The 16,814-nt window shown below is 44.5% G+C and overlaps 1 protein-coding gene across 4 annotated transcripts in view; it reads left to right on the top strand.

Annotated features, from left to right (window-relative positions):
* Window positions 1–16,814, top strand: part of LOC121570065 (triple functional domain protein-like) — a 130,087-nt gene that overhangs the window by 71,986 nt on the left and 41,287 nt on the right. For all 4 annotated transcript variants that reach the window (XM_041881529.2, XM_045208466.1, XM_045208467.1 and 1 more), the window contains 11 exons: window positions 1,655–1,824; window positions 2,191–2,365; window positions 7,083–7,278; window positions 8,198–8,364; window positions 9,988–10,107; window positions 10,975–11,166; window positions 11,397–11,661; window positions 11,893–12,008; window positions 14,493–14,615; window positions 15,437–15,634; window positions 15,977–16,092. In XM_041881529.2, coding sequence (XP_041737463.2) covers window positions 1,655–1,824; window positions 2,191–2,365; window positions 7,083–7,278; window positions 8,198–8,364; window positions 9,988–10,107; window positions 10,975–11,166; window positions 11,397–11,661; window positions 11,893–12,008; window positions 14,493–14,615; window positions 15,437–15,634; window positions 15,977–16,092 — 1,838 coding nt within the window. The remainder of the gene's footprint in view (window positions 1–1,654; window positions 1,825–2,190; window positions 2,366–7,082; window positions 7,279–8,197; window positions 8,365–9,987; window positions 10,108–10,974; window positions 11,167–11,396; window positions 11,662–11,892; window positions 12,009–14,492; window positions 14,616–15,436; window positions 15,635–15,976; window positions 16,093–16,814) is intronic.

The raw sequence follows: 16,814 nt of genomic DNA, 5'->3' as shown, positions 1-16,814 counted from the left end.
CAGTAAAATGAGTCCTATATCGACATAACCTGAAAGGCCACTCAGCAAGGAAGAAGCCACTGCTCCAAAACCGCCATAAAAAAGCCAGACTACGGTTTGCAACTGCACATGGGGACAAAGATAATACTTTTTGGAGAAATGTCCTCTGGTCTGAAGAAACAAAAATAGAACTGTTTGGCCATAATGACCATCGTTATGTTTGGAGGATAAAGGGGTAGGCTTGCAAGCCGAAGAACACCATCCCAACCGTGAAGCACGGGGGTGGCAGCATCATGCTGTGGGGGTGCTTTGCTGCAGGAGGGACTGGTGCACTTCACAAAATAGATGGCATCATGAGGAAGGAAAATGATGTGGATATATTGAAGCAACATCTCAAGACATCAGTCAGGAAGTTAAAGCTTGGTCGCAAATGGGTCTTCCAAATGGACAATGACCCCAAGCATACTTCCAAAGTTGTGGCAAAATGGCTTAAGGACAACAAAGTCAAGGTATTGGAGTGGCCATCACAAAGCCCTAACCTCAATCCTATAGAAAATGTGTGGGCAGAACTGAAAAAGCGTGTGTGAGCAAGGAGACCTACAAATCTGATTTAGTTACACCAGCTCTGTCAGGAGGAATGGGCCAAAATTCACCCAACTTATTGTGGGAAGCTTGTGGAAGGCTACCCGAAACGTTTGACCCAAGTTAAACAATTTAAAGGCAATGCTACCAAATACTAATTGAGTGTATGTAAACTTCTGACCCACTAGGAATGTGATGAAAGAAATACAAGCTGAAATAAATCATTCTCTCTACTATTATTCTGACATTTCACATTCTTAAAATAAAGTGGTGATCCTAACTGACCTAAGACAGGGATTTTTCACTAGGATTAAATGTCAGGAATTGTGAAAAACTGAGTTTAAATGTATTTGGCTAAGGTGTATGTAAACTTTCGACTTCAACTGTATATGAGAAAGTTAACTTGCAATCTGTGTTGTTTAAGTCAGTGTCATTAGCTTAGGCATTATTGAACAGCATGAACCTTTCTGTAAAGGTTCTGTGCCAGCGTGCTGTACTTTACTCCGTGTGCTGACATTTATATTGTCTTACAGTACATGGCCTGATATTCATATTAATTCATCATTTATTTTATGCTACCATATGGTGTGATAACACCCATCTGTTGTATAGAGGTGGTTGGATTAGGCCAGGCCCGGTTCCAACTTTCCTCCTCTGTTCTTAGCCTGTGTTGTGTTTGCCTGTCTTTGTGTGTTATCATGGAAAAATAGAGCTGTATGAACTGGAACAAAACACATTTTGGGTCCCAAATGTCATCCTATTCCCTACATAGGACACTTATTTAGAAAAGGGCACTATGGGAGCTGGTCAAAAGTAGTGCACTATATAGGGGATAGGGTGCCATTTGGGACACAAACAAAAAACGCGGCGGGTGGTAGATTGGGCAGGGAGGGTCCTACCTGCTGGTACGGGTGCTTTGGTTTGAGCCACCATGCTAATATAACCAGATGGTTAATCCTGCCACAATGACTCAATGCAGCTCCCTCCTTCACTCCTCTTTCTCTCCCTCTCTCCTCTGCTTTTAATTTGTCCTTCTTTACCTCGCTGTTTCTGATTGGCCGCCTGGGCTGTCTGTCACTGTGTGCCCACACAGCTGTGGACGTGGTTGGAGGAGCTGCAGAAGGAGCTGCTGGATGATGTGTATGCTGAGTCTGTGGAGGCGGTGCAGGACCTGATCAAACGCTTTGGGCAGCAGCAGCAGACCACCCTGCAAGCCACTGTCAACGTCATCAAGGAGGGAGAGGACCTCATCCAGCAGCTCAGGTAGCTCACAGCGCACGCATCCTCTATCATAAATCAATCCCTTCTAGCCCCTACCCGCCCATAAATATGCTAATTTACCAAGTAATAAAGGTTGTTTTGTGTTTATTTAGAACTGTGCAGCATTGTAGAGCAGTATTACTGTCTCCCTTTACCCTACCATTAAGAGACCTTGATAGCAGCACTGCACGCTACTAACTGGCAACAGAGGTGCATTTTAAGCTTCTAAAAGCATGCCGTCTAACACATAATTAAACTCTGCTAGCTGTTCCACCACCAAACAGTGTTACATGTAATTCATGATATTGAAACGAGTGTATTTAATGTGTTTGTTGATCTATCTAACCTCTGACCCCGGCCTCCACACAGGGACTCTGCTATCTCCAGTAACAAGACGCCCCACAACAGCTCCATGGCCCACATCCAGAGTGTCCTACAGCAGCTGGATGAGGCCCAGGCTCAGATGGAAGAGCTGTTTCAGGAGAGGAAGATCAAACTGGAACTCTTCCTGCAGCTACGCATCTTCGAGAGGGACGCCATCGACGTAAGTGGCCCCCATGTCAATAAAGTTCAGATCAATCAATCTATCAATCAACCAATCTATCATGTCCTCTATTGCCCGTATCTGGCCTGTGTCTTTTCCAGAGATTGAATGTTTCACAGTCAGTGTTTCTGTAGCAGTTTTATCTGGTAGTGTAAGGTCTTGAGTCCCTGCTGAGAGACTCAAAGGAGTCTTTCTGCTGCTGCTGTTATTCTAATCTCTCTCTTTCCTGTTACACCATCAAAGGACTGGACCAGTAGTTGATTAACGATATTGATTCACATCCCATAAATTAAGCATTAGCTACAGCAGCCTTTGACATTATAAAGCCTGGAGTACTGATATTCCTGATGTTATCATCCCCCTTTCTGGGAAGTTATTGTACTGAGGTGATGACTCATTTAAGGGTGTGTGTGTGTGTGTGTGTGTGTGTGTGTGTGTGTGTGTGTGTGTGTGTGTGTGTGTGTGTGTGTGTGTGTGTGTGTGTGTGTGTGTGTGTGAGGGGATACGAGGCACTCACATACCTGAAGTGTTGGTGTTGCGATAACAGGGTCATTGAATAGAGGAGGAGGACGTTTCGTTTTCGGCACATTAAGTAGACTACAGTGCAGTTTGACATTACAACAAATCACATTACATTGTGTTCATATTCCTATTCATTTTCTCATGAAGACGTCTCACATGTCTCTCCCAAGTGGAAACCTACAGTCAGTGAATGAAATATCGACCCGTGCTTGGCACACACTGCCCCTTGCCTGTCTGCACATGCAGCCCATCTCACACTGAGGTGGAATGCCACTATAGTAGTGCAGCAGTCACACTAGTCTGTGTGGTAAGAGACCATAGCCAGACTGATACAGTATTTTCTCCTCAGAGGTGCAGTACAGTACAGCCTTCACATTAGCTCTGCACATTAGCTGGGAGATGTGGGAGGGAGTGAGCGGCATGCATGTCAGTCAGTCAATATGACACAGGAGGGAGGGAGAGTTAGTTTTCCCTCCACTCCTCCTCTTCACACCCCTGGGACGCACGCTGTTCCTTCTTGGTTCCCACTGAGGGGTTAGGCAGCAACACGCAGGTTCAGGTTCGAGGTGAGGCAGAGGTACGGCACGCAGTGTCCCAGTCAGTCTCAGAGCAGGATTCCTGTCCTCACGGAGCCAGTCTCCTCTATGTGAGCCAGGAGGAGGAAAAGATGATGTGTCTGCTTAGACTCAGAGAGGGGTTTCTAGTCAGCTTTGTGATAGCAGCCCAGCCCGGTAAGTGCCTCCTGGCGCCTGGGAAGGAGGGAACGGGAGAGAAGAGGAGAGTGGCAGGTGAAGAAAAGATGTTAGAAGGACTAAAGGCTTGTGGTATTTATGCCTGGGAGCTTTACCTAGCTGTCATTCAGCCTTATGTAATGTGCTTATGAGTTAAGTGAATATGACTCCTACAGAACAGTCAGCAAGACATTTTCAAGAGAGATTTGTGAGTTATTGGATTTTTGGAGTTGTATCACTCTAGACTGGATCGTAGTGTTTTGAGAAGGGTTTTTGATAGGGCTGGGAATTGCCAGGGACCTCATTATACAATATAATAATAATTTAGCAGACGCTTTTATCCAAAGCGACTTACAGTCATGTGTGCATACATTTTTACGTATTATCACGATACGATATGTATTGCGATTCTCACAATTCTATATGTATTGCGATTCGATACTGTGATTTTATTGCTATTCAATGTTCCGAACATATTGCTCACCATATGTCTGCTGCAGAGGGACGAGAGAGAGCCATGACAAAATGAGTTTTGATCAGTCATGGAAATAAAAGTGCTGAAAACAAATTGGAACCCTATTTAAAAAGAAGATGGAGAACAAGCTATGCAGGAAAAATGCTGGACATTTGGTGCAGGTACAGCCAACTAGCACAAAAATAATATTGCGATATTGTCAAAACGATACGATATATCGTAAAAAATAATAATAGTCCGGGTAGCTATGATTAGCTGTTCAGGAGTCTTATGGCTTGGGGGTAGAAGCTGTTAAGAAGCCTTTTGGACCTAGACTTGGCGCTCCGGTACTGCTTGCCATGTGGTAGCAGAGAGAACAGTCTATGACTAGGGTGGCTGGAGTCTTTGACAATTTTTAGGGCCTTCCTCTGACACCGCCTGGTATAGAGGTCCTGGATGGCAGGAAGCTTGGCCCCAGTGATGTACTGGGCCGTACGTACAACCATATGTAGTGCCTTGCGATCGGAGGCCGAGCAGTTGCCATACCAGGCGGTGATGCAACCAGTCAGGATGCTCTCGATGGTGCAGCTGTAGAACTTTTTGAGGATCTGAGGACCCATGCCAAATCTTTTCAGTCTCCTGAGGGGGAATAGGCTTTGTCGTGCCCTCCAGATGTCTTTTGATATCGTATGTACATGTGTTTAGATGGTTGTTAGTGCATGCTTGCTGAATACTTTGTGTCCACAGAGCAACTATTACCTGTACATTACACTGCTGACGTTACCTTGTCTGCTTTGCTGTTTTGTTAGACTCTTCTTTCTCATATCTTAAAGCATTGTATTACTGAGGATTCATCAGACCTTTCTGTTTTGACAGTTGTTGTTGGCTGTTTGCCTTGTGCAAAGAATGGGCGGTTCTCAACCTCAGAAGTGCTGTATAAATAATGGTGTTGTCTGTGGTAGCAGCCATGACTCACTCATATTGTAACAACAAAAGAAGAACTGTTCTGTTATTGACTGAGGTGGTGTAGATCTCAGTATTACAGCTTCTTGGATTATGAAGTTACAAAGACATTTGGTTGATCGACACGTATGACCGTACAGGTCGCTTACTATAGAGCTCTGTCGCATTATGTTTCAATCATAATCGTTATGTTTCAATCACCTTCTCAAAGATAGACAGAAAAAACTACTGCCAAGGAACTACTATTGCATGATGATAATCATGAGAAGCAACCAATCCACATCCTATATCTCCATAGGTCTATGTTTTGTTTATGTGAAAAACTATTATCAGACTATGTTGATCCAGTTATCAAATTGCTTAGCTTAGATGATCAAGGCTTGGTTTGCTGTTACATTATCTCCAGGTTAAGATCTTAAACAGTGATCAGCTATGGATTAGGATATGGATCATAGCTGAACGGAGTTTGTTGTTAATTACTACCATGTTTTAGGCTCTGACTTGTACATAAACGTGTACACTACTAAGCCCCATGTAGCCTGGGCCTTCCATGAAGCAGCCATACGCTCAGTGAGTTACAGCTAGCTAGCCCTATAGCCCTTACCAAATGGAACCCTCCACATCCTCACTCACATGTTCTCCCCCAGAGGACAGTACAGTACAGGACAGGACAATACAGTACAGTACAGCCGGAGCCTGAGGAGCACAGCAGAGGGTGCAGAGGGCCATCCAGAGGAAATTAAATGGCACAGTGAAGAGAATCAATAATTATTTGGTTTGCAGTACTGCGGTTTGGAATTTAAAATTCTCCCATTCCCAACTCGGAACCCTCTCTTTCTCCCATTCCTTTTCTGATTTCCTTTTCATTGTCGGATGCCTTGAGATTTGATTTCACTGCTCATGTGAATGGAAACAGGCAGCTGTGTAAGCCTCTCGTTTTCAGCCCTGTCATTTCTTTTTTACTAGGTCTGCTGGAGAGCCAGCCACCGCTTTAGTTCATGACTCGTATTACTTTTCCATAGTTTCCCCTCGACGACCATCACTCTGGACGCCTTGAATTTCCATCGGACACATTCTTTACATTTAGCTCTTCAGTGTATGGCTGAGCAGCAGCTGAATGGGATGGTGAGTCATGTGTGGAATGGAGACTAGTGCCAGCCTGTCTCTCTCTGAAGCATCAGGAAAGCGATTCTGAAAAACAGACAGTGGATTTGTATTATATAAAGACAAATTGAAATGGAAAGCCAGTCATTGTGAGCAGCCATGATATTTCGAATAGGTTTGGCAACAAAAATGATCACCACCCGGCATCCACCCTCTTGGTCCTGGTTCATTACATTGATTACTTGATTTCTGACTTCATTCCAATGAATATGGAGGGCAACAGTGAAGCAGTGCTGTAGGTTAGGTAAGGTAAGCCCAGTCAGGCCCAGCCCACACTGGCATCACAGACAAAAGACTGACAGAGTACCCATCACTGTGCCAAGGTGGATATGTTATGGGCGTCATGATTCACCCTCCTTCAGCCTTCAGCAAGTGTGCGTGGGTGAGTCCTTAAACAAGTGCTAACATCACAGGCAGACGCTCCATTTAGAGTACAGCTAGTCTGGGTAGAGCCAGCTAGTCTGGGTAGTCCCTCTATAACCAAAGGAGAATTGTATCATTCTAGGTAACACTAAACACTTAGCTACTGTCTCTAAGATCAGCTTGGCTGGTGTTTTGATATCATTACAAATCATTTCATTCTGACGCCGAAGTAGTTTCCACCCCTCTCAGGTCATATTCCACCTAGAGGGTTGGAATGATCATCTGTTCGTGTGTGTTTGTACATGTGTTTGTCCTGTACGTGTAATGTCATTTAGCAGTGACCTTTATTTAAAACTAACTTACAGTGATCCCTGTGATCTGTGTGTTTCTGTCTATTTGTACCCTTCCATTGCAGTAGATAGTTTGTTGTTGCAGTTGATAGTTTGGGTATCTATAGATCATCTATAGGGAACTATCCAAATGAAGTGTTGCCCCTTTTCGTTCCCCCACACACTTCCAGATCATCTCAGACCTGGAGTCGTGGAATGAGGAGCTGTCCCAGCAGATGGGTGAGTTTGATACAGAGGACCTGACGTTGGCAGAGCAGAGACTCCAGCACCACGCTGACAAGGCCCTCACCATGAACAACCTGACCTTCGACGTCATCCACCAGGGACAGGAGCTGCTGCAGTACGTTACAGAGGTCCAGGCCAGTGGTGAGTAATGGAGAAACACACACGGACGGATACACACACACACACATGCACCTTTTCTGTCGTACACTCACACACACACACACAGACACACACGCACACACACACTGACACATCAGATGGCCCAAAGCCCTGCTGCTGCTGCCAGGGCAGATGAGCTGTAAGCCAGGCCAGGTCAGCTCAGTGTTGTTGAGGAGGGGAGGAGATAGGGAGAGGGGAGGAAGGAGGGGGGGGTAAACCCAGCTATCGGGCGCTGGAGAGCTAAGCACAGTAGCGGCAGCAGGCCGAGGCCAGACGAGCAGATTTCACGGTAATCCTATGGACTCATGTCGCTGAGTAAAACCACTAGGCAGTGCTGCAGGACGACAGGCTGCATTGCCACATACACACACGTCAATGACGACATACACAGAGGAGATTTTGCATAATCGGAATGCATCCCAGAGCAGTTCTCTCCTGGACACCAAAGAGACAGACACACAGAGTTTCTATGACAGACAGGCTCTGTACTCCAGCAGCCCAATGCAGGTCTGGAACACAGGAGTGAAATGTAAGTAATATAATGTTAATGGCAGATTGGTTCCTGTTTGTCTGACTGACTGGCCATATGGAGTTACTGATGTATGTCTGTATGCTTACCTAACTGTCAATCTTTTACAGGTAGTCGAGACTGATTGTCTTGTATGAGGAGAGAGAGAGAGAGACCTTTCTTCTCTCTTTTCATCTTTTTGTTAGGTTTGGGTTGCATAATGGCTCTTGTTCTTTGTGTTGTTTTCAGGATTTGCTACAGTAGCTGATGAGCTCTCTCTCTCTCTCCTTCCTTCTCGCTCTCCTTCTCTCTGTCTCTCTCTCTCTTTCACTCACTTGTTCTATCGCTATACCCCCCCACCTCTCTCTCGCTCTCCCACCTCTCTGTGTCTAGGTGTGGAGTTGCTGTGTGACAGGGATGTGGACATGGCTACACGTGTTCAGGACCTGCTGGAGTTCCTCCATGAGAAGCAGCAGGAGCTGGACGTGGTGGCCGAGCAGCACAGGAGGCACCTGGAACAGTGTGTCCAACTACGCCACCTTCAGGCCGAGGTCAAACAGGTAAACATGCACCATTCTCTCTCTCTCTCTCTCTCTCACTCTCTCTCTCTCTCTCTCTCTCTCTCTCTCTCTCGCTCTCTTCTACTTTTGTTCTCTCTCTCTTTACTTTTGACTTTTGCTCTCACTTGTGGTCTCTCTCTCTCTCGCTCTCTCACTCACTTTCTCGCTTTTTCTCTCTCTTTCATTTGCACTCTCTCTCACTCACTCCCTTACTCACACACAGTCTTTCTGTCTCTTTCTCTTTCATTCTCTTAATTTTTCTCTCTCCAAGTACAGTAGTGCATGTGGGATGACAACCATGAGATGCTGCTGTTGTGAAAGAAGTGATTGTGTAGTATTATGAGGAGAGCACATGATTATGAATAGATTGCTTTCTGTGCATGTAATATTAAGAGTGAAATGCTTTTTCAAGCAGATGTATTTAATTATATGGGGTTGATTCTATTAGATTGTACAACGGGACATATGAAACCAGTACATATGGCCATGTCTTATGACATTGACCATATACAGTATATTATAGAATATCTTCCCTGAGTCACTTTAATTTCAGAGTCTGGTGTAGCGGTCTAAGATCCCGACTCCAGACTGTCTCTGCTCTTAACCACTTTCTGTTCCCCTCTCCATATCTATCTCCCACTCTGTACTTACATCTGTCCTGTCAAAAAAACAATAAAATACTTAAGGGGATTGGAACCCCGATCTTCTTCAAATAAAATACAAATAGAAACTCTCAAAGGTCAATAAATAAATCAGTTAGCGTCTCTTATACGCATTAATAGCACACAACATCTTTCCTCTATTCTATTATTCTACACTGCAATGTGTGCTGGGAAAGTAGAGCAGCCCTTTAGAGATGACCACCGGCCCGAAAATGAGGAAAAAGACAAACTAGGCCAGCAGGAGCATCATCTGTTAATCTTATTCTGTTTATTCATTTATTTCATTTTCCTCATTCGTCATCGTTGTAGAGCGAGAGATTACCCATGTCCTGGAAGGGAAGAGAGGCCTATGTGTGTTTTTGTGGCTATAAGCTGAGAGAGCAGGCCTGCTAGAATGCAGGAATAGTTGTTCTCTCTGTTACTCACTGAGCAGCATGTAGCCTCTTCTCCCACACAGCCGCTATGCTGAGCTATGAGTTTGGCAGCAGTGATAGTACAGAGCATGAGTCAGATACACACCAGGTGTGCAGTGCCCGGAGGAGGAGACGGTGTGGAATTCTCCCTGGGGCCACTGTCAGGCCGTTCCTGTGTGTACAGAGAGGGGGAGAGGTGGGGAGGCGAAAGTGTCGGGGGTGATGTGTCACAGCTGACTTGGCCTTGCCCTGACCCTTAATGTATTCCTTTGTGTGTGTGTCAGGGTGGTGAAAACATGGTGGGTTAGGCCTATATACTGTGCTTATCTGGGATGATGAGTCTTTATTACCATGTCCATTATCAACATGTGTCTATGTGCCTGTGTGTGTGTGTGACTGTTTATCTTAGTCTGACCCATTACTGATTCTCCCTTCGTGTGTGTGTGTGTGTGTGTGTGTGTGTGTGTGTGTGTGTGTGTGTGTGTGTGTGTGTGTGTGTGTGTGTGTGTGTGTGTGTGTGTGTGTGTGTGTGTGTGTGTGTGTTTCAGGTGCTGGGTTGGATCCGTAATGGAGAGTCCATGCTGAATGCAGGTATGATCACAGCCAGCTCTCTACAGGAGGCAGAACAGCTACAGAAGGAACACGAGCAATTCCAACATGCCATAGAGGTATCTCTCTGTTCCATCTCTCTCATTTATGCCTCTTCTTCTCCATCCCTCTCCACTCCTCCTCTCCATCTCCTTTTCCTCCTCTCCGTGACCCTGGCCTTGACCCCACTCTCCGAGGATTTCTCAGGGAGAGTGGGAAATGCAAAAAAACACATTTCCAATTCACACATGCGTATTAATACACACTTGTGTGAAATAGGACAAATGTAAGCACCCAGCTAATTATTATTATTAATATTATTTTCCTCATCTCCATCTCCCTCCTACTCCTCTCCTCTCCTCCTTCTCTCTCATGCTCCTCCTCCTCTTCCCTCCTTCTACCCTCCTCCTACACACCTCACTAAAAACCCTAACCTCCCCCACTCCTCTTTTCATCCTCTATTCCTCATAAATCATCCGCCTCTCTCTCTTTCACCAGAAACAGGCCCCTGTTTTCAACCCAGACCATTTTTCCTTTGAACTCTTCTGAGCAGGGCTCATTTGAAATGCAGTCGTACTGTATAAAGGACTACATTCTGCAGGGCTGAGGTTATGCAGGCAGGCTTCTGGAGTCCTTCTACTCACTTTGGAAGGAGAGGAAAAAACCCTGTTGGAGATTATTATTCTCAATTACTCAATCGATTTGATTATGGGATTGTAATGATATTGTTTAATGCTGTGGTGTGTTAACAGTCATGGTAGCAGAAGCCAGGTAGAAGACTCACATGGTGTATAACGCTCAGACTCCTTTCCTGTAGCTATAGCCTCCAATCACATTCCTCAGTTTTCTTGTGAAAATGTTAAGATGTTAATGTGAACAATATTTATAAAGTAGAACACTTTTATTAATCACCTCCCTCCCCCCCCCCTCTCTCTCCCTCTCCACAGAAAACCCACCAGAGTGCATTGCAGGTGCAGCAGAAGGCTGAGGCCCTGCTCCAAGCCAACCACTACGACATGGACATGATCCGGGACTGTGCGGAGAAAGTGGCCGACCACTGGCAGCAGCTCATGCTCAAGATGGAGGACCGGCTCAAACTGGTCAACGCCTCTGTAGCCTTCTACAAGACCTCCGAGCAGGTGGGTGGGACAACTCTAACTGTTTCCATGGCAACCTGTCAGAGGAGGCCCACTGGCCCCTAGCCCAGTAACATGGCCCAGATTAGGGTCTAATAACCACTCTAGATAGGGTGGTATTATATGGTATTACACTGCAGTTTGCCATGTATTCGTGTTCATGTACTTAGCTTTGGCTCGGTGGTGCATTGTGGGTAGTGTAGTTTTGACCTGTGCTGTGTGCTATTCTGTAGGTGTGCAGTGTGCTGGAGAGCCTGGAGCAGGAGTATAAGCGTGAGGAGGACTGGTGTGGGGGAGCTGATAAACTGGGCCCTAACAGTGAGTCAGACCATGTCATACCCATGATCAGCAAACACCTGGAGCAGAAAGAGGCCTTCCTCAAGGCTTGTACACTAGCAAGGCGAAACGCTGACGTCTTCCTGAAGTACCTGCACAGAAACAGTGTCAACATGCCAGGGATGCTATCTCACGTTAAGGCACCTGAAACACAGGTCAAAAGTAAGCGTACTCCTTTTTCCCCTCCCAATCAAATACACATTTGATCGTTATTTCTTGTGGTATTCCTTTCAGTTGCCCTCTTCTTTTAAACAGATGGGATGTGTCCCAAATAGCACCCTAGTCCCTATATAGTGCACTACTTAAGTGCTTTAGTAGTAGACTATAGGACTAGCTTGCCTTTTGTGACATAGCCATGGCTTAAATGATAATGTGTCTCTTGTGTTTTGTCAGACATCTTGAATGAGCTGCTCCAGAGAGAGAACCGGGTGCTGCACTTCTGGACAATGAGAAAGAGGAGACTGGACCAGTGTCAGCAGTATGTGGTGTTTGAACGCAGCGCTAAGCAGGTCAGTACTGCTCCTCAAGGAGAACTATACCAGAATTCGAACAGTAACATTCATGACTACAACAACACGGTCAGATAGACAGTCAACACAAGCTATAAAAGTACACGTAAACAGACCAGGGTGTGACACGTAACATATAACATAATGGAAGGTCATACTATACCATACCACCATTTTGAACCCTGTGCAAACTGCTCAGCTAAGCACTGGTTGGACTAATGTTTTGACCAGGGGCTGACCAAACTAAAGCCTCTAAATCTGGTTCCGTTCCCATTCAGTGTTATACAAAGTGATGTTTTTGGAGAGGAATTGGAAATGAGGTAGACTGGTAACAGAGGCCCAACACAACAGTAGTGTTACAACAGCTATAATTATATGCCCTACATTTTAACACAGTAGTGTTACCACAGCTATAATTATATGCCCTACATTTTAACACAGTAGTGTTACCACAGCTATAATTATATGCCCTACATTTTAACACAGTAGTGTTACCACAGCTATAATTATATGCCCTACATTTCAACACTGTAGTGTTACCACAGCTATAATTATATGCCCTACATTTTAACACTGTAGTGTTACCACAGCTATAATTATATGCCCTACATTTTAACACTGTAGTGTTACCACAGCTATAATTATATGCCCTACATTTTAACACTGTAGTGTTACCACAGCTATAATTATATGCCCTACATTTTAACACTGTAGTGTTACCACAGCTATAATTATATGCCCTACATTTTAACACTGTAGTGTTACCACAGCTATAATTATATGCCCTACATTTTAACACTGTAGTGTTACCACAGCTATAATTATATGCCCTACATTTTAACACTGTAGTGTTACCACAGCTATAATTATATGCCCTACATTTTAACACTGTAGTGTTACCACAGCTATAATTATATGCCCTACATTTTAACACTGTAGTGTTACCACAGCTATAATTATATGCCCTACATTTTAACACTGTAGTGTTACCACAGCTATAATTATATGCCCTACATTTTAACACTGTAGTGTTACCACAGCTATAATTATATGCCCTACATTTTAACACTGTAGTGTTACCACAGCTATAATTATATGCCCTACATTTTAACACTGTAGTGTTACCACAGCTATAATTATATGCCCTACATTTTAACACTGTAGTGTTACCACAGCTATAATTATATGCCCTACATTTTTAACACTGTAGTGTTACCACAGCTATAATTATATGCCCTACATTTTAACACTGTAGTGTTACCACAGCTATAATTATATGCCCTACATTTTAACACTGTAGTGTTACCACAGCTATAATTATATGCCCTACATTTTAACACTGTAGTGTTACCACAGCTATAATTATATGCCCTACATTTTAACACTGTAGTGTTACCACAGCTATAATTATATGCCCTACATTTTAACACTGTAGTGTTACCACAGCTATAATTATATGCCCTACATTTTAACACTGTAGTGTTACCACAGCTATAATTATATGCCCTACATTTTAACACTGTAGTGTTACCACAGCTATAATTATATGCCCTACATTTTAACACTGTAGTGTTACCACAGCTATAATTATATGCCCTACATGTCAACACTGTAGTGTTACCACAGCTATAATTACATGCCCTACATTTTAACACTGTAGTGTTACCACAGCTATAATTATATGCCCTACATTTCAACACTGTAGTGTTACCACAGCTATAACTACATGCCCTACATTTCAACACTGTAGTGTTACCACAGCTATAATTATATGCCCTACATTTCAACACTGTAGTGTTACCACAGCTATAACTACATGCCCTACATGTCAACACTGTAGTGTTACCACAGCTATAATTATATGCCCTACATTTCAACACTGGCTTATTGTAGTGCAGTGTCTTTCCTCTCCTCAGTCTCTCCAAACCTTCTCCTCTCATTTAGTCAGTGCTGATTGATGGACCAAATGTGTGCAGCAGAGCAGACTAAAGTATATCTCAATTGGAGATTGTTTGCTCCCCCATGTGGGCTGGTGTTAGCATTACACTGGTCTGGAGAGGCAGCAGTGAAGAGTGCACTCATCTTCCTTCCCCCTCATGGATGTAAAATTAATAGAATGGTGTAAGGAACCTACAATATAAGCTTGTTTTACTGCAGTGTTTGTAAACAACTGACTTCTAAACAAACACTGTATAGCCTCAAAACATGGTTAAAATGATGCATTTGATATCATGGATGGTCAGTCCTTGCATACATAGCTCTGTCTATGAATTTGAGAGTGGTTATATTTCTCTAGCCCCATCCCTTAGCTGTTTAGCAATACAGGGAGTCCACTTTGATATTGTTTAAATGAAGGATTCTTGCTTTATGTCCGTGAACAAGTGCACACTTCCTCAAAGGGAGAAGGCAAGGGATTAGGAATACAACATTAGTGTGATGACAAATAAGTGATCTGGACCTCTTCTCGTTGTGATTGGTCCACAGGCTCTGGAGTGGATCCACGACACGGGAGAATTCTACCTGTCGACACACACCTCCACCGGTTCCAGTATCCACCACACACAGGAGCTGCTGAAGGAGCATGAAGACTTCCAGATCACAGCCAAGGTGAAGGTCCCCTCCAGCAGTGTCCAACACTATCAAACACCACCTCACACAATCAAATTGCGTCTACTGGATGTAATCCATCCATTTTCTATAACAGACACTGACCTTTGTAGTTCTGAATCAGACTGTATGGGTTGTTTAGATTGTGATGCATGTAAGAACCTTAGCCAGTGTGTTGAGCTGTAAATGGACTAATGTCAGTCAACCTGTCCCATACATACACAGAGTAGGGCTGTCTAGGATCTGTTTAGGTTGTGCAGGGTACTGTCCATCTGCGTGGGCGTGTCCCAAATGGCACCCTCTTCCTTATATACTACATTTGACCAGAGCCCTATGGGCCCTGGTTAAAAGTAATGCACTATATTAGGGAGTAGGGTGCCATTTGGGACTCTGCCCTGTTTGTGGCCCTGTGCTAGGTATTATGATGCTGTATCTATGAGGCCCAGTCACAGGGCGGCCCATTGTCCCTGATGTTCTGGGCTCCTGGGTTATTGTGTGGCAGAAAACTCTATTGTAATCATGAACCCCTGGCACAGTGGGATTGGCTCCCGTGGGTGACACGCACACACACACACACACACACACACACACACACACACACACAGGCACACACACACACACACACACACACAAGGCACACACACACACACACACACACACACACACACACACAGGCACACACACACACAGGCACACACACACACACACACACACACACACACACACACAGGCACACACACACACACAGGCACACACACACACACCCCACGGCCTTCATCCATTCTCTCTTTCATTCTCTCTCTCTTTCTTTGTATTGACAGCAAACCAAAGAGAGGGTGAAACTGTTGATCCAGCTGGCGGATGGCTTTTGTGACAAAGGGCACGCCCATGCGCTGGAGATAAAGAAATGGGTCACCTCTGTGGACAAGCGCTACAGAGACTTCTCCCTCCGCATGGACAAGTACCGGTCCTGTCTGGAGAAAGCACTGGGCATCGTATCCTCTGACTCCAACAAGGCCGTGAGTACTGGAGCAGAGGATGGAGGAATGCTGGAGTGGAGGGTTGAGATGGAAGATGGTGTATGTGTGGGAGGGGGGAGGTTGTGTGTGTGTGTGTGTGTGTGTGTGTGTGTGTGTGTGTGTGTGTGTGTGTGTGTGTGTGTGTGTGTGTGTGTGTGTGTGTGTGTGTGTGTGTGTGTGTGTGTGAAACAGATGAAAGGTGGTGAGTGTGTGTGCATTTGCGTGCTCACGCTCATGTGTAAGAGTGTGTGTCTCTGTGTCTGTGCATGAGTCTGTATCTGTGTGTGTCTGTGCCCGTGTCCCCTCGGTGGCACCTCGTAATGTCCCCTGTCTGTCCTACAGAGTAAAGGGCTGCAGCTGGACATCATCCCCGCCAGCGCCCCAGGGTCAGAGGTCAAGCTGAGGGATGCTGCCCACGAACTCAATGAGGAGAAGAGGAAGTCTGCCAGGAGGAAAGAGTAAGCATTCACATACACAGTGGTTACACAGTTTGGTCGAGAAGCATCATTGTTATTAAGGTATTGAAAGCGCTGGCAGTTGGGAATACCAGACAGGAAGGTTTGCACAGGATGACCTAAATGCTTAACGTCTTCATACTGCAGTAATTAACAGTAGTATTGTCTAACACTTACCATTTATTTCATTGAAGATATTTTCATGATATCTGACAATGAACATAAAAAATGTATTTACAAAAATAATGACATACTGTATCTAACTTTAAAGTCAGAGCCACTGGAAGGTTATTGAAATAATGAGGCCGTCGAAAAAGTCTGAGCTACTTTTAGTTTAGTAGCCCTTTCCTTTTGGGACTATGTGTTTAGTTTAGTAGCCCTTTCCTTTTGGGACTATGTGATAATAATAATAATAATATGCCATTTAGCAGACGCTTTTATCCAAAGCCACTTACAATCATGTGTGGTCCCGGGGATCGAACCCACTACCCTGGCGTTACAAGCGCCATGCTCTACCAATTGTGTAAGAGTTACACATTTAGGCCATGCAAAATTGAAATGAAAATAGGGTCATACTATCACCATGAAAATAAGGTCATACTATCACCATGAAAATAAGGTCATACTATCACCATGAAAATAAGGTCATACTATCACCATGAAAATAAGGTCGTACTATCACCATGAAAATAAGGTCATACTATCACCATGAAAATAAGGTTGTA

This window comes from Coregonus clupeaformis, chromosome 28 (assembly GCF_020615455.1).
Source record: "Coregonus clupeaformis isolate EN_2021a chromosome 28, ASM2061545v1, whole genome shotgun sequence".
Taxonomy (NCBI): domain Eukaryota; kingdom Metazoa; phylum Chordata; class Actinopteri; order Salmoniformes; family Salmonidae; genus Coregonus; species Coregonus clupeaformis.
This window is presented reverse-complemented; position numbering and strand designations above follow the sequence as displayed.